Here is a 24,081-nt window from a genome sequence, read left to right as displayed (position 1 = left end):
TTAAAGAGTCTGGAGTTTATTTATAACATGTAGGGTGTTTGTTTGAAATGAATGTAATAACTATAGTCAAGTATTCCATTTATTTATTGATGCTGTGCTGCAAGCTGGGTTTTGCTGCTATTACAGAATGGAAGCGTTGCCTGCGCTCTGAGGAACTCATTCCATTGAAACTGTTGATTTTAAAGACAAGACGTTTGCTGCAGTTTTTCACTGAATTTTCTGACACTCCTTGCATGATATAACCCTCCCTGAGTGGCGAAGTCTTACCCGAACTTCTTTATTTTCAGCAGCATCGAGCAAGTGAGTGACCATAGTCAGTTCTTTAAATGAGAATGTCTGTTCCAGTAACTGCTCTTGGGCGTGTTTCATTTTCTGTCAGCACTCATAATGAACAGAGATCCCACCCTGTGATGTTTGATTTTAGCCTGCTGATTGCGGCTGAGTGTGGCATGTGATTCTGCAGAGTTCAGCTCCATTGCACTGCAACGGGTGTTAGATCAAAGGGTAGAGGATGACAAAGTAGTTCAGTTCGCTGTTGATCAGCTCCCTGTACTGCGACTGGACCTGTTGCAGAAGAGTGTCCTCTTCGTTCGTCTCGTATCTCTGTGTGTAAATCCGAACCTACAGGAGAGAAAGACATACCCCCAAAATATCATCAGCTAACAGCTGTTGATCTCAGATAAAGAAAAAAAGAAGCAGTTCATTATTATATAAAACATCAAAAGACACGGAGTTCTTAGGCATCTGATGGAAAACATATAAAAACGTATTATGCATTATTACATACTGGTGCTGTATGTCATAACATTTTTCTACTGTGATGTCATAATCAACGTCGTGCCTCCTGCAGAGACAAGGTTCTATAGTTTTTGCATGCAGCATTAAACATAATGCATGATTCATATTCCTGAAAAAAATCAACAGTCCTGTGTTACTAAAACGAAAGCATCTGCCGTCAATATACACTTACCTTGAGGGTGTGGAACACACACTTGTTCTCTTGGCGGTTCTGCAGCAACGTCTCAATGAATCTGACTTCAAGAAAAGCCCAGATTTTCAGGTAATACAGTTTACTGCACAACAAAATCAGCCCCAGGAGCTCGTTATCGATAGACTCGTGGCTGTTGTTAAAATCCAAGGTAAGTCTCTAGAAAACAGAATGCAGACCCTTATAAAACTTGATCCTTTTAACAACCACCACCACAAAACAACCACTGAGGAAACAAGCTTGACACTGAAAAAAACTGTGGCCAAAGTCACCTCCCCGTTAAACTGCAATTATTCATGTTGATTCTCCCTGGGATTACCAGACAGTGCAGCAACTTTGCTCGTATATTCTTCTCAATCTCAAAGATTAAAGAGGACGTAAATGCAGATTTTTTTTTTTTTTTCAGAAATCGACAGCTGTACCTGCAGAGAAGCTTTGTAATTTGGCAGGAGTTCGACCAGCGTGGGTTTCACAGTCCAGTCCGCGTCCCCGAAGTAGCAGTTGGTCAAGCTGAGGCTGCGGACGGGGATCTCCGGCAGCAGGATCCTGCTCAGACGGTCACTCTTCATCAGCCGCTCGAAGTAGAAGTTGACGCGCAGGTCTGAGCTGCAGCTGGCCAGCTTGGCCCAGGAGAAACCCCACACCACCTGGCTGTGAGGTTCGTGGACGTGGCACTTGACGTTGAGCGTGCGCAGGGTGCTGGCACAGCTGGCAGCTAGAGTCTCCAGGACCTCGTCGGAGATGCAAGCGTAGTTCAGGGAGAGCTTGGAGAGGTTCTGAAACCTGGCTAGGGCCTGGCTGAAGAGGGTGTGGGCGTGGACAGCGATGGGCATGCAGAAGAAGTCTTCAATGTTGAGCTCAGAGATGGAGGAGTTCCTCTCCGAATGGCCGACCGAGCTCAGCAAGGTGCACCCCTGTGGCAGGCTGACCCTGGCCCCTTTGAAGTTCAGGTATTCAAGGTGCCGGCTCTCCTTGCACAAGAAGAGGCACAGACTCTTGAGCAGAGCATTCCTGACGCTCTGCGACCAGGCTGCCCTGTCCAGCTCCAGGTAGGAGATGGTGAAGGACCTCAGGCGGCTGTTGTCCTTCCTCAAAACGGCCAGGAAGGTCCTCATGGCAGCCTGGAACCGCCTGGACACCAGGGAGTTGTGCGGGTTCGTGTACTTGATCTCCAGGTTCTCCAGGTAGCTCCCGAACTTCTTGGCGTACCAGACGGCCGACTCGAACTCCGAACGACGGGATTTGGAAGATCTGCCGGAGAAGGAGAAGGAGCGGAACCTCCAGAGGTCCGGTGAGTACATGATCCGGTTCCAGTGCTGGCAAACCAGAGCCGCCCTCGCTCTGTCGCGGTCGGGCAGGAACCTGAAGACCCTTCGCAGGCAGACGTCTGGCAGGTAAGCCCAGGTGAAGTCCTCAGGTCCATCCAGGGCGTCAGATATTGAGGTGGAGGCTGCTTTGTCCATCCTGGAGCGTTCGAGATCAGCAAATGGTCGGGTAATCAGTTCCAGGAGCCTCCTTACAGCTGACGGAATGAAACTCGGAGGCAACGTCTTAAGAGTGGCGAGGCCGACAGGTGTAAACCACACCCCCCTTCTCTACTGGATTGCAGTGCAGTCAGTAAGGCCCCAGACCAGGATGGTTTTGTCATTGGGGAGGATGCTGATGGTCAGTCTTGCAAGCTGAAGTGGGTTTATCCGGGCAGGCAGTGCTTTGTACTCTAGGTGTAAGCTGTCAGCTGCAAATTGTCTGCCCAAGACTAGCCCACAGAAGCAAGCAGTAAAGCAGGAGTCCCTCTCAGCTCAAGCTTATATCCGCTGTATTATTGTGCAATGATGACATCAAGTGATGTCATGCAAAAGCTACATAAACATTGTGTGTGTGTGTGTGTGTGTGTGTGAAACAAACGTGAACTAATCAATTAATTCTTATTTTATTAACCAATCACACAATAAATACAATACCACGCATTTGTTACTTGGTTTTGAAGAACGCAGTATGTTTTGATTCCTGCCTGGTTCTTACTGTTTGACGTCACATTGACATTGTCAAGGCACCTACGTCATACATACATGCATACATAAACGACTCAAGCTTCGCCCTTCATTTAGAATATAAATAATCGACTTCATTTTTCAACTGTATGAATTTTATTTAGGTTTATTTATTTATTAATGTATTTCTATAGTTGTTTAAGCCATATCGTAGCATAAACTCCGCATGTTCATACGATGAACGTGTAATGCAGCTATATTTATTAAAATGCTTTAAACTTGAATTAATGAGATACTGCAATTAGACTCTCCCTCTGCTCCCAGGTGTGTATCGCAGGTCCTAAAGCGACCACGAGTCCTGACTTCAGCACGCAGTTTTTTTTCTTCTCCTGTTCATACGTCTGCGTTGGGAGCAGGTAAAAATAATAAAAGTACGCTGTGAAATCTGGACGGTATGTGCGCTGGACACGCCAACATGCTGTTCGCATTCTCCAGGAAGCACGCCGCGTACACGACATTTAACGCTGTCAATGCTCTTCGAAGTGCGCTGCCCTGTACCTTACCGTACTAGAAAGAGCGAACAACATTGGATTACACGTCCTCTCGTTTCATCTGCTTGTTCAATTCTTCCATGCTATCACTATAGTAACGTAGTATTCGCTTTTAAACAGTTTGGATCGGATCAGCGCAGTTATTACTGTAGTATTGGAAGAACCCGAACCTAATTTCAGTACAGTTCGACTCATTTTGTCTCTCATTTCGGACACACGTAGCTGATAGTTGTGTTGTTTGTGTAAGAGTGCGTTAATAACGTGTATTAATATACTTTTACAAGCGGGTGAATTTGCCATGACCGCGGCAGGGCGAGCCGGGACAGCAAGGTAACCACCGCGTTTTAACAACATTTTATAAAGCCCTTGTGTTTTTCATTTTATTATTTTTCTACTTTCCAGTCATTTCTATCATTTAAAAACTTTATAATTTAGAAATAAATGTAACATTCCGGACAGTAAACAACAACACAGTGGGAGGCTTGAAAACAGGCAGGTTTATTGTATTGTGTTTGGCGGCACAGACACGGCTGTCTATGACTTTATGAATAGCATTACAAGATAGAAACCAAACAGGGTTATTACTATATATTCCTGTAGCACAGGGAGGCTACTGAGCCAATAACACCACCTCACCTCACACACTGACTACAGCAACTCACACACTGTCAATACTGATCACACTCAAACACCCATTTAAAAACTCGCTTCCAGCCTTCACACAAGCCCTATGTGACCTGTGAGGGTACCTTAATGTTTAATAGATAAGGCAATGGAGCAGCAAACAGGAGTAGGACTAGAGTCAGTTATTGCACAAGCACTAGAACAATCAGTCTGTTCTTAACACGTGAAGCGCCACGGGCCACAGGCTGCGCTGTCATTCTTTGGGATAGTTCTGAACTGTGGTTTTCATTTTCTCTTTATATTGTTATGCTAACTTGCACTCATTTTGTTACATTTTTTGTAATCTGTGAAAATTATTATTATTTTTTTTTTTTTAGAATGTATCAAATTACATAAATACAGCTTGTGTTCTGATTTTTTTAAAAAAAAAAAAGAAAAATAATAACTTGGTACTTAATGCTGACGTTCACAGCATTGCGAATCAGAAGAACACGCAATGCAAACGTGCCGTGTCTTTGTAAACTAGAATTCTGTAATGCGAATCAGTACTGCTGTGCAGTATTCAGTTATTCAGACAGGCTGCCATGGAATAGATGATGTACAGACTGCATGAATGGTTTGTAATGTTTTTAAGGGCAGGAGATCTTTTGCACAGCATAGAGATTGAATGGAAATCTTGGCAAGGGGAGTTCTCTTAAACACTCTTGCAGCAAGAAAGTCCTCCTAAAGGATGTTACTGATGGATCTGTAAAACAAAACAAGACAAAGCAACATTGTTAATGAGGATGGAGGCAGGTACTCTATTCTGATGTGCTGTTAATGAGGATGGAGGCAGGTACTCTATTCTGATGTGCTGTTAATGAGGATGGAGGCATGGATGGAAGCATTTATGGCCAGGCCTCCCTTCCCATTGCTGCTCCCCATTCAGCGCTGTGACAGATTGAAACCGTGCCAGAGCAATTCATAGAGGAATCTCTGGGAATAACCTTGCTTGTATCAGATAAAGCTAAGAGCAAAGTCCCCTCCCCTGACAGTAGATATTGTGTCAGGGAAATACAAGGCATGTAAATGTCAATGTTCATGCACTAGCAAGCCCTTCTGATGAGTATCAGGGTCGATTGCACTGAAATCGGGTGCTTGTCACGAGTCGGGTGACACCGATGGCTTACTGTGACTCTGTGTCACCTGGCAGGAATTTTGCCAGGGTGTCCATCTGGCTTTTTAAATGGCATTCGCTCCTGTGGAGTGCTTCTTTGTACTGCTGTCGGCTTTTGCTTTCAGTGTTTGGCTTTGAAGTGGAGGAGCGGCGTTCCTGCACTTGCATTCTAGTGACTGGCCTGGTTGTTGTTTATGGAAAGCATGTGTTATCCTTTTCATTCTTCTTACCGTTTACACTTCACTGGAGTCTGGCGAGTTTCATTTTTATACAGGGTTCCTCAAACCATCGTACAGCAGGCATTTAGTCTGAAAAAAAAGATGCAAAGTGTAAGAGGCAGTCAGGATGACATTGAAGTTCAATCCAATTCAATTGCACCATCAGTTCAGTAAGTGAAAGACATGGATTGGAAGTATAGGACTGTCTTCATTGTTTTCAGATTCATACTATTAAAGAACGCTCCGGTTTGTTTTCTGGGCAGCGGCTGCTTTGATGGTACAGCACAGCATGTAGATGATGAAAGGGAGGGGTTACCTGGTGCCAGCGCAGTGTGTCCGAGGGCAGGGCGAGGTGGCAGTTCAAGCAGGTCATGATCTCATCCTCAGTTTCCCGGTCCTCTCTGTCCGGACCTTCCAGCCCCCACAGAGGGAATGTGGGCGATCGGGAGGACCGCGGGACCCCAAAGTGAGGCCGAGGATCCCCCAGCACGGGCGGGGAGGGTGTGGGACGGAAACGTCCATTGCGATGGGACGGCTGACTGCAGTCCAGCTTAAAAAGGACAACACACACGGCTCAGGACGAGGCACAAGCAGTGTGCAGATTTATAAAGCAAGGAGTGGATGTGATCTAACAATATGGTGGTGCTTTCTAACTCGCAGACCAAGTCCTTTTCCTGCTACCAACCTGGTGCTTCTTCAGCTCCTCTTCTGGGAAAGACTTCATGCAGTACCAACATGGAGCCTTGAAGAAGGAACCTGAGAAAAAACACGAATTGAAGCCTTTAGGCTGCACGGCAATGCTCTCCCTATACCGTGCCAAGACAGCCAGGGGCCTAGGGAGTAAGAATCTTGCTCGGATATTTCAAACTATTTTAAAAAGCATTTCTGGCGTACTCACTGCGGTTGTAGAAGGTGTATGTCTCCTCCTCCTCTTGCTGCTCCCCTGCTCCCTCTCTCTTGCCCCTGCACTCGCGGCTGTGCCTCTCCTGCTCACGGTGCATCACGTAGCGGTCACAGTCGGGGCAGCGCTGGGTGCGGCTCCCACACGCGTCCCCGTGCTCCTGCAGCTTACTGAGGGGCAGCTCCAGGTCACAGAACTCACAGCTCACCAGCCGCTCCGCACACTGCTCAGACTGCACAGGGCACACACGCACACACAAGCAGTAACAGCTGCTGACTAAGGGTGGAGCAGTGCACTTCTTCATTCATTTGGGGATCTACAGCGAGCTACAAACTATGCATATCTCTATTACGATACGATATATTATGTAAAGAATTTGTCCCACCCTTAATGCAAACTTCACGATATATACATCTAAGTACTTATGATAAATATTGATTATTTAGACTGCGGAGGGGTGAGACACACAAGCATGCAATTAACAAACTCCTACACACCTCTCAATACACACTGTCCATTACTTGAATAGGAATACTTCTTCTAACAGACTGCGGAGAGGCCAGGCTTAAAAGCATTCTGTTTAATGCCTCACGACATGAATGCACACCTGGTACTAACTGTGCGCTATTCCTGGCTGACTGCACATAAACCCTTTTCTGAATCGTATTTCCTGGGCAGTGGAGGAATGGTTGTGATGTTTGTTTACCTGGTGTATCTCCAGTTTGCATTTCTCCATTTCTTTATTGCACAGCGTGCATCGAACCTGGATCAATATCAAGTGAAATATGAATTAATGTACAGTGCACTGCCTTTATTATCACAATAGTAACTGTAGCTGCAGTCAAGCAATCTGGTGCATTGAGAAGGGCAGTATGACTGATGTTCGGAACAGTATACTACACTCTCTTGCACGGCTGCATAGCAAAATGTGTGCGCACTGGAAGCTAAATCACAGACAGATATAAAACCACATGAATTAGTATTTGGAACAGCATGGAAAACAGGTTCAATGATCTGATACCCTTACCCGTTACAGTATAAGGGCTTTCACTGACAACTTGACACCCGCCCTGGCACTCGTTCCAATTACAGAACTCCATTCATCAACAGCCACTTCACTGCTCCCTGTCAACAGCTGCTTCTCTCCTACAGAACAGTGGAAACTAAGCAACCACTGACCCAGGGAGCGCACGTGGAGCAGCGTTTCACACAGCACAGAAACCACTCAAAGAAGATGAACTTGTGTTTTGTCTCCATGCCTCAAGCCTGCCCTGGACTGGATTCAACACCCTTTCTCTTAGGAGGTCCGGTCCTAGAGCTCCTCCCCTGTATTAATGGTCCGTGTTAACCCATCGTAGCCTGACCTTGCTGTGCTCTGTGTCGCGGTGCTCCTGCAGCTGGTCCTTGGGCACGGGCTCATCGCAGAGCGGGCAGACAGACAGGAAGCGCCAGCAGTGGGACTCATGGAGGGAGAAATTCGAGGCCAGCACCTCCTTCTTGCTTGAGCAACCAAATGATAGAAAGAGAAGTCAGCTGTGTGAGTCTATTAGAGCCAGAGGAGACCTACAGAGCTGACAAAATCATTTCAGTAAACAGGTTAGAAAAGCACGGTCCTTCAAACAGCCCTGACTGAAGGGATTCGCTTACAAACCTTAACACTCTCACAATGTTCGTCCAGGGTTGGAGTTGCATTTGACAATATTGAGGAGACTAGCTTGGACACGTTTGCGTTTGACTGTACTGCATGAGCACCAAACATCGCTCTGTCATTTCAGTTAATCTGTTCAGTTTGATAACACTTTGCCTCAGGGCGTTTCCTGTGCACAAAAGAAAAATGCTAAACCATACAACACAGCGAGCAGTTTGACTGCTATAAAAACAGAGAAACATCAAGCAGCTTCCTGCAGGCTCTGAAGAGAGATCGAACGGAGCGCTCTGCTTTCACAGGACCTGTTTCAGGGTCCACTTGTAAACAGGTTTGATCTCTTCTTACCAGTTCTTGCAGAGCGTGGTTTCCTCTGAGCTGCCCTCCATGTTTGTGTGCCCTGGCTGGCTGTTCCTTTCACTTCTGTGGAACGGAAAGTGAAACCACTTAATATTTAACACATCTGAAACGGTCACAAGCACACTCGCTGCAAAAACAAAGCAGCTCAAAGTGTTGCATGTCAGGCCAGGACCTGAGAACAGGAGGATTGTTTTCATCTCTCTTCCTGTTTAAAATAAAATCAATCAGCTAGTCACTACTGTTTTAAACAGTGCAAACTCATTACTGCCCTTGACTCTGTGATTTTACGCATGTAAAGTATTTTTCAATGGCTTTCAGCTGCTGTCACTGGTGTTAATGAGGCTTTACTCTAATGAAGAAAACAAGTAAAGGGTCAGATTTGCAAAAACAGTGTCAGTGAAGAAACTAATAAGAAACTCATCTTGGTTGAAGCCACTCTGATATTTTTTATTTTTTGTAAGCTGTTCATACTGTTGGTAATTGTTAATTTAATTTAAAATGCATTATTCTCATAAAAGGTGTTGGATTGATTAATGGAATAAGATCCCCACATTGCCCTGGACTGGAGGGAGCACCCTTTCTCTTAGGGGGTGAGGGAGGGAGCAGTTCAGTCTCCATGCGTAAAGCCTGCCCTGGACTGGAGGGAGCACCCTTTCTCTTAGGGGGTGAGGGAGGGAGCAGTTCAGTCTCCATGCGTCAAGCCTGCCCTGGACTGGAGGGAGCACCCTTTCTCTTAGGGGGTGAGGGAGGGAGCAGTTCAGTCTCCATGCGTCAAGCCTGCCCTGGACTGGAGGGAGCACCCTTTCTCTTAGGGGGTGAGGGAGGGAGCAGTTCAGTCTCCATGCGTCAAGCCTGCCCTGGACTGGAGGGAGCACCCTTTCTCTTAGGGGGTGAGGGAGGGAGCAGTTCAGTCTCCATGCGTCAAGCCTGCCCTGGACTGGAGGGAGCACCCTTTCTCTTAGGGGGTGAGGGAGGGAGCAGTTCAGTCTCCATGCGTCAAGCCTGCCCTGGACTGGAGGGAGCACCCTTTCTCTTAGGGGGTGAGGGAGGGAGCAGTTCAGTCTCCATGCGTCAAGCCTGCCCTGGACTGGAGGGAGCACCCTTTCTCTTAGGGGGTGAGGGAGGGAGCAGTTCAGTCTCCATGCGTCAAGCCTGCCCTGGACTGGAGGGAGCACCCTTTCTCTTAGGGGGTGAGGGAGGGAGCAGTTCAGTCTCCATGCGTCAAGCCTGCCCTGGACTGGAGGGAGCACCCTTTCTCTCAAGTGGGAAGGAGGGGCCTTTTTAATTTTTTTGCTGTCTTCAGCACTCCTGGCTGATGTCTTGTTGTGTGGTTTGCAGCGTCACGCTCTCTCTCTACCTCCTCCCTCACTCCCTCCCTTCCTCTCTCTCACACACACTCACTTTCTCCCTGTCCCTGCAGCAAGCAGCTCAGAAGGAGGAAGCCGGTAAGTCCAAAGCTGATCCGGACATGGCATCCAATAAACAGCCAGCTGAGAGCCGCTGGGAGCTCGTGAGATGGTAAGTAGCAGGAGGTGTTCGCTCGCTTGCTGGCTCGACTGAAAACTCACTACAGGACATGCATCTGATAGACAAGTCTTACTGGAGCAGTGTTTGCTGTATGTCCCAACTGGAGCGGAGTGTGTGATGTTTTAAGTCAGGACAATGTATTTATTTATTTCCCTGGCTTCTCTCTCCCTCTCGCGCTCTCTGTCTCTCTCTCTCTTGCTCTCCCCTGTGATTTACTGCAGTTTCAGAAGCTTAAATGCTAACAGGTTCAGCGTCTATGGCTGCAGTTGTTAAGAGTGCCCTTACCAGGCGGCTTTATTTGAAACTGCAGGTTGGATAAATAATTAAAAAGATTAAAAAACTGGAACTGCATCACTGCCTGCCTGGCTGCGTTGACAGGGTGCCCGTCCTAGCTGTGTGTTTGGGTGGGGAATGATGCTCCACCTGTAGTTCTGAAGCATTTTATAAAAAGCTGCAACATTTCTCATTGGATTTGGTGCTGTCTAGATTATACAAAATGCACCCTTGCTCTATACAAAATGCACCCTTGACATGTTTTCTGTAATATATAGAAACGGTTTCAGTAATACAGCCGGATTGACAGACTGTAACAGTGGCTCTGTTGGCAGGTGCTTCCGTGTTTGAAAAGGGAATGCTTGACAAGGGAGGTCAGATCTTTCCCACTGATCATATACTGTAACCCTACTGAAAAGCAGTCTGTAATCCTGATCAGCTGCAGTGTGGCTTTTAAGCGCCAGGTAAACTGAGAGGGGTTCCACCTTAAACATGTCATTATGCATTGGAATGCAAACAGGCACAGCACCTGTGTTTAAATGTCCTGCGCCTCTGTGTGTGTGGCGCTGGTTCCGGAGGTGCGAGATGCTTGTGCAGGCTTTACTTCAGAGCTGGGCTGGTTCTGCTCCCTCCCAGTAATCGTTTGAGCAGTAAGCGCATGCAGACAGTGGTTTGGAGTGGACTGTGGAATCAGTTATAGTGGGATTGTTGGTTTTCAGGAAGGTGGAGCGATGCACTATGGGCTAAGTTCATAATGAGCTTGCCTGTGCTTTTACTGTGCTTTACTAAACTTGCTATGTTTGAAGGACAGCACACCCCCGAACTTTAGCCTTGAGGAAGCCAAGGGAATATTATTCTGATGCTTGTTCTTGCAAAAACTGGATGAAAGTGGATGAAATCGACTCCTTTAAGAATAATTCACTGCATTAAACTAGAATAAATGCTTCACAGATAAGTCTCAAATTCACTTAATTGTTTCACTCGGGTTCGCAAAATGGTCATCTTGAAAGTGCGACCCCAGTCCGGTTCACTGAATAACTATAGAGGGGCAACGCAAGCTAAGCGGGACGATTCCTCTGATGTTTTGTTCTGTAACGTTTCTCGTGAGACGCTGCGTTTTGTTTTTGTGTTGTGCTTGTTTTGTTTTTTTTAGCCCAGTCTGCCAGCTCGCTGCTTCACACTGCTGTCAGTTCCGCAGCCTTTGGGCTGTGCTGGGCTCAGCAAGCCCTATCTGAGGTGGTGTGGTTGTGAATGCAGTGTTCCGGAATCAGAGCTCTGTTCAAGCCAGGAGCACAATCAATATTCACACTTCGGTGCCTCGGAGCTCTGCCTCCAAATGCTTCTGATCTGTGCCCTCCTGGAACAGAAGCAACATGTGTTGGATTTACCTAGCTACCACGAACTAAAGCAAACTCTGAATCACAGCGCCCTATTCAATATAGTGACATTAAATCACATCCCAGCCCTGGTTACTAAGCACTGATCTGCTTCTTTGCTTTACTGTTCCCTTAACTGTTCATGGTGTTTGCAATAAGTCGTTCTGAACTTGGATGTAGTGTTAGTTATTTCTGATCAGTCTGTGTTCACGCTGTTCTCTTCTAATTGCTTGCGACTGATGTGTGCAATGTTGGCTCGACCAGTCAGCATGCAGTCCATGTGCCTGATGGGCGGAGAAGTGAGGCTGTGTGTTTATGCAAGTGCATGCTGGCTGGCTCCGCCCTGGCCTGCAAGCCTGCTGCCTGTCATTTGCTATAAATAAGTAGAATGGTAGAAAAGGTCCAGAGCCCTCTGTTTTCCGGTCGGAGCTGAGTTTTATATTGGAAGGGCAGGCTCCACTGTGCTGGTAATGCATTCAGCTGTCTCAGACAATGTCACGATGGGGCTTGCGCAGTTTATGGATGTGCTGCCACTTCAATATGGAGCGGAGCGACCTTGAGCTGTGAATATAAATCGGAGTCAAACAGCCGAGCTAATTGATTAGCCTCTCTCTCTCGCTCTCGCTTTCTCATTCTCTCTCTCTCTCTCTCTCTCTCTCTCTCTCTCTCTCTCTCTCTCTCTCTCTCTCTCTCTCTCTCTCTCTCTCTCCTTGCCAACAACTAAAAGCTTTTTTTCCTTATCGATTCACTCCCAGCCTCTCTATTAGTGACAGTAACCATGCAGGGACTGTCTGCACGGATGATCAGATTTCCAGTTGGGGTGTCTGTTCCGTTGCTTCCCCTTTCATGTGGGATTTCCCTGCGGGCTGGTCTGGTTGTTTTGCATAAACTCATCCCTACCATATCTGGTGTCTTGCCAACTCAAATGCAATTGGGCTGACGTCTGCCTTGGCATATTCAATGGTAATGAAATTCGAATGGGTTGGATACATGGCCCTCTTTAAATTGGGAGCGAGTGCTGACTGCATTGGAGCAGCTCCGTGCTGTTACTGCTGACTCCAGACTCCGTGAGGGAGGAAAGAGATCTGAAATCAGTCCTGATCGTTTCCACTGGCAGTCTGCTCTCAGTTTTTTTATTTTTTTTTGGTTTCACTTTCTCTTGCGTAAGGTGTAAGTGCAATGCTGAAAAGGTGAATTGTAATTGCAGGTATGTGAAGGAAGGCAGGTTTAAGATAGAAGAGAGAACCCTGACAGCGTTCCAGTGGCTCTACTCTCCCTATCAGCAGCGCATCATCAGCAGAGCGAACCTGCAGTCTCCTCACAGGTACCCAGCACAGCCCCTCCCTGCTCCCTGGCTCCCTGCATGCTTACTCAGCCTGCTTTAATGGGATTGCAGTGCTGTGATGATACATTGCAATCCTTTAACTCCTGGGCAAATCAACTGTAAGGGGTCTTTTAAAAGTGAATGATTTTCCACATTTCTAGAGGGTTGACTTCTTTAATATCGAACCTCGACAAACGAGGGATTGTAAGAGACGTCCTCTCGTTGTCTCGTATAATAAGAGACACCCATGCGCACAATGATAAAATAGACTGAAAAATCCTTAATGGTGATAGGTGGGGCTCTTATCCAGGCATCTCCTGATTGGTTCTCCCCTGCTGAGCTTCTGCAAAAGCGATTGCAATGACCTGACAGCGTTTCAGAAACCTTTTCACTGTGTGTGGGGAAAGGCAAGCCCAGTGATCTAAATTCCGTGCGGGACTGGGAGTAATACCATTAGTAGTGCCTGGTGCAAACTGAATCTAGGCAAGTTTAGAATATCTGCTGATTTGAAGTGCTTCCTATCCAATCAGAGTGTCTGAAAGCAGCACCTGACTGATCAAGTCGTCCCGGAGGCTCCTCCTCTGCGTGTTAATTCAAACCTCGGAGGCACTATGAGGATAATCCAGCTTTCGCTGCTCTGTGACCCAGCCTGTGTCATTTGTCAGACATCTGCAAGAGGAAGTCCCTGGTAGGTGTGTTTACGGTTGAGATAAAGGGCTGCTTTCTCTTCTGTTAATCGCTCTGCTTAATGAACGATCTCCTCGCTGGTCGAGGCTGCCTGATGCAGAACATTACAGGGATGCTCCCCTGTCTTCAACCCTCCATTCTGACATGGAGAGGATTTCCCTGGTCAGTGAATCAAGCTCCAGGACATGGTAGCCCAGATCTCTTCTGCTGCACAGTAACAGGGCAGATTGGTGCATCTAATCCTGTTTACCAGGTTAAAGGAACTCAATGCATCACATTGTGAGTTGGTGCACAGAGTGTGGTTTTATGAAATCAACTGCCGGCTTTGCAATGTATTCCAATCCATCTGTTAAAACGTGCACTGATGAGATCTGTTAGATCTACAGTGATTACCTTGTGTGTGGGATAACTGCATGATTACACGACTCCTTGTTGTAGCTAATTGGTTTACCTGCTAAACACACACGGCTATTGACAGTCAGGCAGCATTCTACACAAACGCCAGGGGGAAATCAGTGACATGCTGGCGTCTGACTGCAATAGATGCAACAGACTTTCTCAGCCTTACCTTGTTTCAGTGTTTCCAATTATGAGCGCATCTCTTGCATTTAATTACCACTTGGCAGGGATTGTCAGACGCATGCATGATTAATAAGGTGGTGTTATTGTGTTAAAGATCTGTTAATGGCTTGCACTGTCGATTGAAACACATGTCATTTAAAGAAACTGCACAAGCCGTTTCCATGGGTGCGCTGCCAGCGTGTTCAGAAGGCACCTAAGCAGGAGGTTAATACATTGAATCTTGTGAAATCAACACATGAATATCTGCATCAACCTCACCTCAGGGCAAAACAAACAGTCTGCCTCTCCCTCTCTTCTGCTCTCTCTCTCCTCCTTCCCTTGCTCCCTCCCCCCCCCCCTCTCTCTCTCTCTCTCCCCGCTCCTCTTTGCGTAATTTCATTTTTAAAGTGCTGCCTGTCAGTTCTGTGTGGAGGGAATGTTTACTTCTAGCACTCCACCCTGCAAAGGGTTTGCCGGGGAACCGAGGTAGGATATTCCATTTTCAGATGCATGTTTATTTATTTTCTTTATGTTTTGGGAGAGTGTATTGGAGCTGTTCGGTTTTACAGGAGTGCGGGAATCCTGTGTCAGTTTTAATAAACTGTTGATGCACGGCATTGCATTGCATTGCAACATCTCTCTCATTCAATCTGTGTGCATTCTGTAGACTGTCGTGTATAACGTGCATATTGATCATTCTGTACATGCATTTATATCTCTATCTATCTATCTATCTATCTATCTATCTATCTATCTATCTATATATCTATATATCTATATCTATCTATCTATCTATCTATATATATATATATATATATATACACACACACACAGACAGATAGATAGATATGTGTCTGTATTTAGTGAGTTATCCCTCTATTACTGTATAAGAATGTATTATACTGTGTATGTATTCTTATTAAACACGCCTCTTCCAATTGTATTAGTTGTCCCTTTTTTGTGGAGCAGCAATGTGTCTGGCTCAGAGAAGCTGGCTTTGCCTGATTGATTCGCTTTTGATTGTGAGAGAATGCTGTTTTTTTTTTTTTTATGGCATGCAAAGAACAGCAGGTTTCTTAAAGACCTTGCTTGTGATGTGTTCTCAGGAAGCCAGGGGAAGGGTTGGCTGGGAGCAGCGGTGCACTGTTGGCAGTGAGGGTGTTGTTACGCTCCAGTTCTTGCAGGGATTGTGTGGCCACCACCGTCCCAACAATTCAATAAATCAAGCTCTTAATGAGCTGCAGGAACAGCTCTAGATGTGAAAATGCTGGCTGTGGTGTGTTATCCACTTGAAACTGGGGGTAGACACAGGAGCCAATAAAAGAGTGAGGATGGACAGAAGCATTCACATGCTTTTACTACGCTGGACTGCACTTTACCATGCTTTAACCGCAAGACACCACAGTGCACTGCAGTAAACTCTGATCAGGGCTTTCATAATGGACTTTCCCGCTGGACTGAGAGCCAAGCTGGTGGCACTGGTGAGACTCGTGGTTGTAAAATTAAAGCCACATAGCCGTGGTGTGTTACTTGCAGGGATGGCTGCTATTACCTGTGCAAGCTGCTGGAGACTGATCCCCACTTGTTGGGCTGTGGTGTGGGTGTGTGCTATTACTGTAGCATATTCCCAGGGAGGGGGTCCTGTTTGTTGGGTGTAAAGGTGCCGTTGTGATTCAGGTCTGCCTCTGTGGTTGAATTCCCTCCTCCGCTCCTGTCACAGGAGATCAGTTGACATTTTGAAGATGGCGAGTCAGAGAGAGAGCTCAGCTTTTTTATCCATCGCGGGGCGCGAGAGCTGCCTGTCACAGCGCCCCCCGCTCGCTGTGTTTTATTTATCACCTGGATCACGGATCATGAGTCATGGCATCATCTGCCAGGGCTCTGCTTTCAGCAACAAAGTTACAGTAAAGAGCAGCTTGATAGGGGAGCTCTCAGAATCATGTCTCTACTGCACATCTGCGATGCCAGAGTCTGCAACACTGTATGTACAACGTCTCCATGTGATATTTCTCACTGATGGGGGACCGGTTGAGGGTATCAAATGTGCTTAGACGTGATTCTGAGGTCGTCTTCTGAGTTTTAAAGATGTCACTAGGATGTGATGTCTGAAACAGAAAACGATCCAGAGAGATTCTAAACAGCAAGAAGGATGCAGTACATAACTGTGATGTTTCAGGCTCACAGCAGGGCGCTCTTCCCAAACGGGTAATTATATCATGAAGCTGTCTGTGCCAGTGTGGTAAAATCTCCTTTCTGACAATAGGAGTTCAGTACAAGGCTGGAGACCTCAGTTTGTAAGGGAGTGGCTGGTAATACAGCAGCAGTGTTCATTCCTTTTGTGTATTGCGTCACCTTTGTGGATGTTGCTGTTTGCAGTGGGCTTGTTAACGTTTCACAACCCCTTCGAGATCTGCTGCCGCCTGGAATGATCTGAACAGAAAACACAAATGGCTTCTGCTGCATTTGAGGTTGGCATTGAATTTCAGCACTGTGGACAGAGCCTCTGGGGGACACCCCCAAGGCTAAAGCGTAGAAGGATTTGATCTGATTTGAAGTATGTTCCAATGGGGCACCCCACTGATGTGTTCTGCTGTCTGATTTTGTGCTGGAGAGCATGTGGCTAATAATCTAATAAGATCGCCAAAGCGTTGCTCTTCACAGTACTGGCTTAAGTGCTGAAAGGATGCTGTTTATGTATTTATTTCTGTATTTCTTGTCGTTCTGTGTGATTTTGAACTCTGCCTCTCCTTCACTGCGATCCTGTTTTCTCTGTGAATGTCTGCCTTCGAGTTTGCTTGTGGATTCCATGTCCGTGCTTCCTGACTGCAGGACAATCGTGTGTCGCTGTGCCTTTTCAGCTGTGCTCAACGTCTGATGCAGAGGTCAAAGCCTCACACTACGAAGAGCTCAGTTACTCCCAGTGCTGGGATACTTGCCACTGTCCCTTAAGGGCATGCTGCGTGCTGGGACACTGACGAGGGTTCTGCAGCTGTGTTTGTTAACTGCGGTTACCCTTAACTCCTGGTCAAAGTTTCTCGTCACCTCGGCAACAGAAGGGGTTGTCTTTGTAGAAAAGTGCTGAAAGATGATTGTCTCTACACTGATCACTTTGTTTTGTTCTTTTAGAGGTGAAGCATTATCTTATTTTATACTATTCCTTGTTAAAGATTCACAATATTTGACAAGCTATATATATCCTGGCACAAAGTATTTAATCAGCAAATGATTTACAGCAAGACTAGAGGTGAGGGTTGTATTGCTTGAAAGCTGGTTCCAGGAGACCTAGTTTGAGGCACCGTGGCTGTATTAAAACCCTGTCTCCCTTGGTGTGACACACAGTGACCTGAAACCTAGTCTCCTGAAACCAAGTTCCAAGCCACAAAGTGGCTTCCTGTTCCCACAGCTTTAGAACCCGGATCCCTCCTCTTCCTGGTAGGGCTCCACGCCGTTGAGCACCGCCTGTATAACCTGTTTGTGGTCTCTTTTTTTAAAGATTACAGCAATGCTATTTTGAACTCTAGGCAAACATGCTTGGAGGATGTCACAGCTCAGAGTTTCTTTACAGTACCACGGGATTGAAGGGACTGTGACGCTGCAGCCCGCTCTGACTGCGCTTGAGGGGTCCGCCCTGCACTGAAGGGCTCTGATGGCCTAAGTGCGTTACCCACTTTGTAAAGCTGGTGTGCCCGGAGGAAACGTATAGCATAACTCCAGCTGGTTTTGTCCATTTATTTTTATCTTTAATGATAGATCTGTTAGGATATAGAGGGCTGGTCTTTTAATACTTTAAGTATTTTCCAATGTGATTGCATATTTCTTTTCTTATCAAGCCATATTCTTTGTCTCTTTTTTGGAGAGACAACAACCTGTTCATTTTACAAAACTAGAGCCAAAGCAACTCTATAACAGGCAGGTTTCAAGGAAAATGATTGTAACTCTATACTAGAACTGCAGAACTCATGCACTGGGAAGGGTAGTAAACCCCTTTTGAATGTGCCTTCTGTGAACCCCTGTATCTGGTACCCCCACATTCTGTGCTTCACTGTTTCCTTCATAGCCTCTGCAGGATGGGTAGCCAGGAGGGGGCTTGTCAGAATGCGAATCTTGCATTGTTTAACCCTGTAGAGAACTGCAATATGCATCCTGTCCTGGAGGAGTGGTCGAGGTTCACGAGTCTTCTGCTTTTTTCGTTATTCAGTTTTATGCAGGCTACCTTTATACAGCATGGGCTGAAAAGGGTTTCCAGTGAGGCTGAGTTATTTTGAACTTCAACAAGCTGGTTTGAGACTCTGGTTTGAACTGCAGATGGCGCAACTGGACCTCAGAAATATACAAGACTGCTAGCGTTGCCGGAGTTTGCAATGGGTGTCGTTTGTGTGCAGATACTATGCTGCTGTAATGATTTGGACTGCAATGACTTTTCCTGCAAGATACAGACTGATCAAATCAACCCCTAAATACAATAATACAGCAGAAAAAAACATTTACTCCAGCCTTGAATTCATGTTTGGAAAGCAGTGTTCATTTTATAAACCCAGAACCAAGCCGCTAAGGTGTATATTTCAAGTCCTCTTTAAGTGCTTTTAAAATTGGTTTTGCTTCTCATTGTGTTACATTTAACATCATTTTTTTTTTCTCCATTCAAAAAATAGGAGTGAAGCGTTTTATTAAGTTTTTGAAAGGAGAGCGTTCCAGGTACAGTAAACGACATAAAACTGAGAAGCAAACAGCTTTAATGTGTATGAAAAGGCCATGAACAGTCTTGCTTTATTTGCTTGGTTCTATTTTTATAAAAATCAAGTGTTTTTTTTTCCCCTTCAAAAAAATAGGAGTTAATTAAAGACGCCTTGATACTATATGCTTATGAATAGGGCTGTGGTTTTTTTTCCACGGTTATCACAGATTTCACGATGTTATGTAAAGTGTATTGTATAGGAACTGCAGTTTATTAGCTGCATGTTTAAAATGTGTGTGTGTGTGTTTCACCACTTATTGTTTATTGTAAAAACTGCAACTTCATTCTGCACAGGAAACCCCAAAATAATGTTGCATGTGTCTATTTGAATCTCCCTTTGTCTTGCATCACTCTGCTACCAGTAAATAATAACCAGGCTGCAGTGCATCTTTCACTGTACATATTGTTGAATTAGTGTTGGGAGGCACGGCAATCGCAGGAACAGCGAGCGCGCGCGTGCACACACACACACACACACACACACGCGTTTGTGATGTCAGAGAAGAACCTGTCACAGAAGCAATGGTTCTGCAAGGGTAGCACAAGGGCAGTTACAATGATATGACCCGGTGGGTAGAACAGAGCCACACTGTTTTGACATCTCAAAGGGTATTACAGTGATATATAAACGTCACACTGGTATTCCATTGCAGGACCATATCGGTAGGCAGTGTGCAAGCGCATTGGGAGCCCTATGTTGTGTTTTTGTATCTCCTTTGTGTTGCCGTTGTTGGTAGTGCTGAGGTCCACTAGCTAGTTCCTTCAGGGTTTGCATGCTTTCCGTTCAGGGATGCTGTGATCTGTGTATATGTGGGTGGTTTTGCAAGCAGAGACTGGGAATGGATCCCACTGCTGGATCAGTATTCCTCAGAGAGAGCTGCTCTCATGATGTGAATGAGTGGCCTCGCTCCATCTTCAAAGCACTCTCTGTGCATGCATTCAGAAGCAGCACTGAGGCCTGATCTCCTTTTCACATCCACTGCCAGGCCCATGCCAGCAAGACTCCAGACACTTTGTTGGAAGACGAAGTCAACAGCTTAACGTACTCGTGCATGGGTAGAAATAGCAGGACCCGATAGAAGAAGAGTTTGGATTTTTGACTCCGTCAGTAAGACTTACAGTAAAGAGTCATGACATAGCGGTGATGAGTCTACAAGGTTTTGGAGGGACAGCTGACTATTCCTCAATGATTGCCGGCACTAAGTCCGTCGAGGTAGTGTTAGTATTGAGGATGGAAATGTGTTTTCTTTTTTTTTTCTCTAGCTTTCCAGGGTGTTATTTCAGTTACAGACCTTTAACAGAACCCCCCCACCCCCCCCACCCCCACAAGATTATGTGCTGAATATAGCAGGAGTTTCTCAATTTCTTGTCAGTGCTCTGCATTCTGAATCATAGCACAGACCACCATGGAAGAAAGAAACCGTCCTCCTAGTGCTCGTGAATCGTTATCGACGCCACTTATTCTCAGGACCCTAATGATACATTTGCATGGTAATTTCACACACTGTGAACGGTTTGGCACCTTGCAGCGCAACACTTTATATTTCCCTAACCTTGAGTGTCTTGTAGAGCCTCTGATTACAGCCTGACTGTGCTCTGCCAGGACTTGAGTGCTGCTTCAATGAGACCCATCGAAGCAAAGGTGGAGTAAAGTGAATTTAACAAGCACGTCCCCATCATCACGCGGCTCTGCATGGCGTTACATTGCTCCTGTCGCTCGAGAGTGACAGGGCTGTGCTCCACACAGTGCTGTGTTTCTGAACCGCTAGGCGGGGCTGTCATTTACACTTCATAGAGCCCATTGTGACAGAATCCCTGCTGGGTAATACTTGTGTTCCGCAGATCAGGGCAGGTCTGCTGTTTTCTCTCAACTAACTTTTGAATTGGCAAAGTCCTCGGGTCTATTTTATTTTCATTTTTTCTCCCCGTTGATATATCCAATTGTATTTTAAGCTCAGCTCACCGCTACCACCCCTGACTCGGGAGCAGCGAAGACGAACACACACTGTCCTGCGAAGCGTGTGCCGTCAGCTGACCACTTCTTTACCAGCTGCAGACTCACCATGCAGCCACCTCAGAGCTACGCTGTATTTTCTAAAATCAGAGCGCAGTGTGTTTCTATTGAACTGGCCGCTCGGACACTAGGGACGGGCTCCCAGCCCCGACAGCACACCCAGGGCAGCAGTAGGAAGCTGGACTGCCTGCCTGCCTTGCACACCTTGGTGTGATGCCAGCACAGCATGAGAACGAGGAAACAGGAGATTGGTGAAAAGCAGATCAGAAACCCATTACTGAGAACTGGAACTTCTTTTCAAAACTCACATTATTCACACTTCCTTTTTGGCTCTCAGAAATGACAGCAGGCAGACCTGGAAAAAAAAAAGTTTCAATAGCATACTGCACTTGTGAGATGGATCTGTCTGTCTATCTCTATCTGTCATTGCATAAATATACGAGAGATCATATAGGGTGCTGTACAATACAAGCTATGAGAGGTCAGAGTAGCTGTGCTGCTGCTCTGTCGCTAGGTGATTGAAAATAATCTTGGATCTTCCACAGCACTCTGTACTATATCCTTTATAATGAATAGTTAAATAGTAACTAAACATTGCATCTTATTTTAAATGTGATGCAATTTCCACCTGATGCAAACTGTCTGATACAAATGCATTCTAGAAGGCTGCATCACATTTATATCGGTCTGCACTATATATGTGTGTGTGTGTGTGTGTGATAAACGCTCTCGTAAATAAGGTCTATGTCCCCATATCTGTAAGAGCAAGCAGGAAAGAAGGCAGGCAGCAGGGCAGGGAGATATAAAATACTGGGCAGAGAACCACAAAGATCAGAAGGAAGTGATCAGCACGCCTTTCCTGTCCAGGGGCTTCTATATACAACCTCCCCAGACTGTGCCGCGGGTGCACCTGCTCGCTCTCTCGCTCTCTCTCTCTCGCACTCCTCCCTCTCTCTCACACACGCACTCTCTCTCACACTCTCAGTGCCTCCCTGCTGACTGCATGGCAGATCGCAGGCAGGTGAAAGGAAGAAGTACCAGCTCCCCTGAGTTAGCAGCAGCGCCCAACAGCCAGATTCAGTGGAGATGTTGCGAAGGAAGCGGAGTGTGTCCTTCGGGGGGTTCGGATGGTAGGTCTCTCGAATCTATGCCCTGCTTGTAGCAAGTTTTAGGACTTTGTAGCAAATGCAATTTACAGAGGAGAGAGGTTACTTAGAAACTTTTGAACATGCCTGAAGGTGTTGTTTTTGGCTTTTTTAAAGGGTTTTGTAACTTTAATTTCTTAGTTTCCTTTTGCTACCCCATAGAGTTTACAGAAACAAGTTTGAACAAGTTTCTCATCTGTTCTGTGTGTGTGTGTGTGTGTGTGTGTGTGTGTTTATTGGTGGTTCAGAGCAGAGTTGAGGTGAATTGTATTAGCTGTTGCTCCCGAGCGTGTGCAGTATCCACTATCACTAGCAGCAGCAAGCCAACAGCAATCGAGTCTCATACTGCAGGTTCTGTGTTTTACCGGGACCCGTGTGCTCAAGGTTCAGAAACATTATGTAGTGATTGGAGACAGGCAAGGCCAGGGTTGAATGGGTTAAGATGGCCCGGTTTATCACAGCTACTAAAAGAAGCAGCAGACCATGCATTGTGAAAACCCCTTCCTCTTTTGCCTTCGCATCGTGATCGCTTAGTGAGTGAGAGCGGCATGGTTTAGCAGGACAGTGTTCTCAGTGCGAGTCGAGGCTGTTTGTATTCAGCTTGGTGTCTGTTGCGTTCCCTGCAGATCCGGTTATTTTTTTGCATTAAAGGCTTTGCTATTTAAAGTGTTCTGACAGGTGGGATGACTAACTGTCTGCAGCACAGGAACGGCCAAATTCATAAAACACCTTCAACTAAATGTCCCCCTTAGATCTTCCCTCAAGTGTTGCTTGAGTTTAAAGGTGTTGCAGAAAGCAGCTAAATTTAAGTCAATACCTTATTTAAGGGAACATGTATCCTTAAGTGTAAACTTAATACAGAAGGTGTTTTATGCAACCAGCCCCTGGCCATTGTTCCAACCGTGTTCTAGTTTTTTCTGAACGCGACATTGCCTGATTACAATAGATATGGAGTTTTTTCGATCTGGGATGCCAATTTGATTCTCATATGCATAGCCAGCTTGGCTCAGCAAGCTGTAATGCTGATAACGTTGTTCAGTACATTTCAACGGGATGCACTGTGTTTGCTGCTGTAAGTTTACAGAGATATGGTGCTGAATAAAAAAAGAACAAGCACCTTGTCTTCGATGCGGTGCTCTGAAAGATAACATGCATGAGGCAGCTGAAAACTAGAATAACCTGCTCTGCGAAACGGGAAGTGGTGGTGTTCAGCTGCCTGCGAAACTAGAATAGTGTAGCGATGACCTCGTGTCCAGTAGTGGACAGGCAGCCCTCCATCGACAGCAGAGCTCGCTGGGGGCAATCGGACCAAGCCAGTTTTCAGAAGTCATTTACGTCTGCTGGCTGTAGGTGGTCCAGTTTCTCTAGCGGGCCAGTGTCCATCTCACAAACAAACACAGTCACAGTCTTGCCTTAACACCTTGGCAGTCACGGCTTGCAATATTCTGCAAATGGAACGTGGAGTCAGAACGTTCCCTGGCATTGGAATGGTAAAGACGTTCCGCCCAGGGCTGGCTTCAGCCTCTGTATAAGCTGTGATACCAAAGCAACGCCCATCCACCCTGTTTCAAAGAATGAAGCGTGTGCAGCACTGAACGACAGAAGCACCGCGTGGTAGCTGTGATGCATTAGGTTCATTAGTGTAGAAATCAGCAGTTGTTTTTGTGCTGAGGGAAGTGTAAGCTGCTTCACTGCATTCAATCACATTCAATCTTCTTATCAAGCCTCACCTGCAGGGCTCGACTTCGCACGGCGCACGCCCTTTCCGTGGGAACGCTCTGCAGGGTTCTGTGGTCACAGATGCAGTCGATATCATGTTTCCGATGCTGTGTGAACACCAGGGTTATTTTTCTACTTCTACTGACCTTTGTTATTACTCAGCTCTGATCCTCTTTCAATAACTTCTGCTAATGATTTTTCAAATGCATTACAAAAACTGATAAAACACAGAAAGATAACTGTGGTTTCTAATGTAGTGCACTAAGTATTTTTTTAGCCTTTGCAT

At 46.1% G+C, this 24,081-nt stretch overlaps 3 protein-coding genes across 11 annotated transcripts in view; 1 reads left to right on the top strand and 2 right to left on the bottom strand.

The window, feature by feature from the left end:
- Positions 1–163: 163 nt before the first annotated feature.
- LOC121308643 (F-box only protein 39-like) lies at positions 164–2,451 on the bottom strand. The gene is made up of 3 exons (XM_041241156.1): positions 1,411–2,451; positions 971–1,147; positions 164–621 (listed from the first exon to the last, which is right to left on the bottom strand). Exons 1-3 carry the CDS (start codon positions 2,449–2,451, stop codon positions 493–495), a joined length of 1,347 nt encoding a protein of 448 aa, XP_041097090.1. The 3' UTR covers positions 164–492.
- A 1,556-nt stretch (positions 2,452–4,007) lies between these two features.
- Positions 4,008–8,519, bottom strand: xaf1 (XIAP associated factor 1). 2 transcript variants are annotated; one of them, XM_041241095.1, is made up of 8 exons: positions 8,423–8,519; positions 7,794–7,929; positions 7,136–7,192; positions 6,427–6,661; positions 6,214–6,284; positions 5,845–6,078; positions 5,541–5,618; positions 4,008–4,899 (listed from the first exon to the last, which is right to left on the bottom strand). In XM_041241095.1, the coding sequence occupies exons 1-7, from the start codon at positions 8,461–8,463 to the stop codon at positions 5,577–5,579; spliced, it is 816 nt and encodes a 271-aa protein (XP_041097029.1). In that variant the 5' UTR covers positions 8,464–8,519; the 3' UTR covers positions 4,008–4,899; positions 5,541–5,576. The 2 variants fall into 2 exon arrangements, with proteins under 2 accessions (XP_041097029.1, XP_041097028.1); XM_041241094.1 differs by lacking the exon at positions 8,423–8,519 and adding an exon at positions 8,081–8,215 and having other exon boundaries at positions 7,794–7,925.
- A 1,307-nt stretch (positions 8,520–9,826) lies between these two features.
- The window catches only part of LOC121308634 (rap1 GTPase-activating protein 2-like), a 61,773-nt gene continuing 47,518 nt past the window's right edge, over positions 9,827–24,081 (top strand). For 2 of the 8 annotated variants that reach the window (XM_041241135.1, XM_041241134.1), the window contains exon 1: positions 12,834–12,934. Coding sequence is in view for 4 of the 8 variants with exons in the window: in XM_041241136.1 (XP_041097070.1) it covers positions 9,903–9,952; positions 12,818–12,934 (167 nt within the window). In the remaining 4 variants the exon portion in view is untranslated. Of the gene's footprint in view, positions 9,953–12,817; positions 12,935–14,603; positions 14,669–21,855; positions 22,062–24,081 lie in introns of those variants that run through there. The other 6 variants (XM_041241136.1, XM_041241147.1, XM_041241139.1 and 3 more) reach the window with 6 other exon arrangements.

Source organism: Polyodon spathula, unplaced genomic scaffold, assembly GCF_017654505.1.
Source record: "Polyodon spathula isolate WHYD16114869_AA unplaced genomic scaffold, ASM1765450v1 scaffolds_764, whole genome shotgun sequence".
Taxonomy (NCBI): domain Eukaryota; kingdom Metazoa; phylum Chordata; class Actinopteri; order Acipenseriformes; family Polyodontidae; genus Polyodon; species Polyodon spathula.
This window is presented reverse-complemented; position numbering and strand designations above follow the sequence as displayed.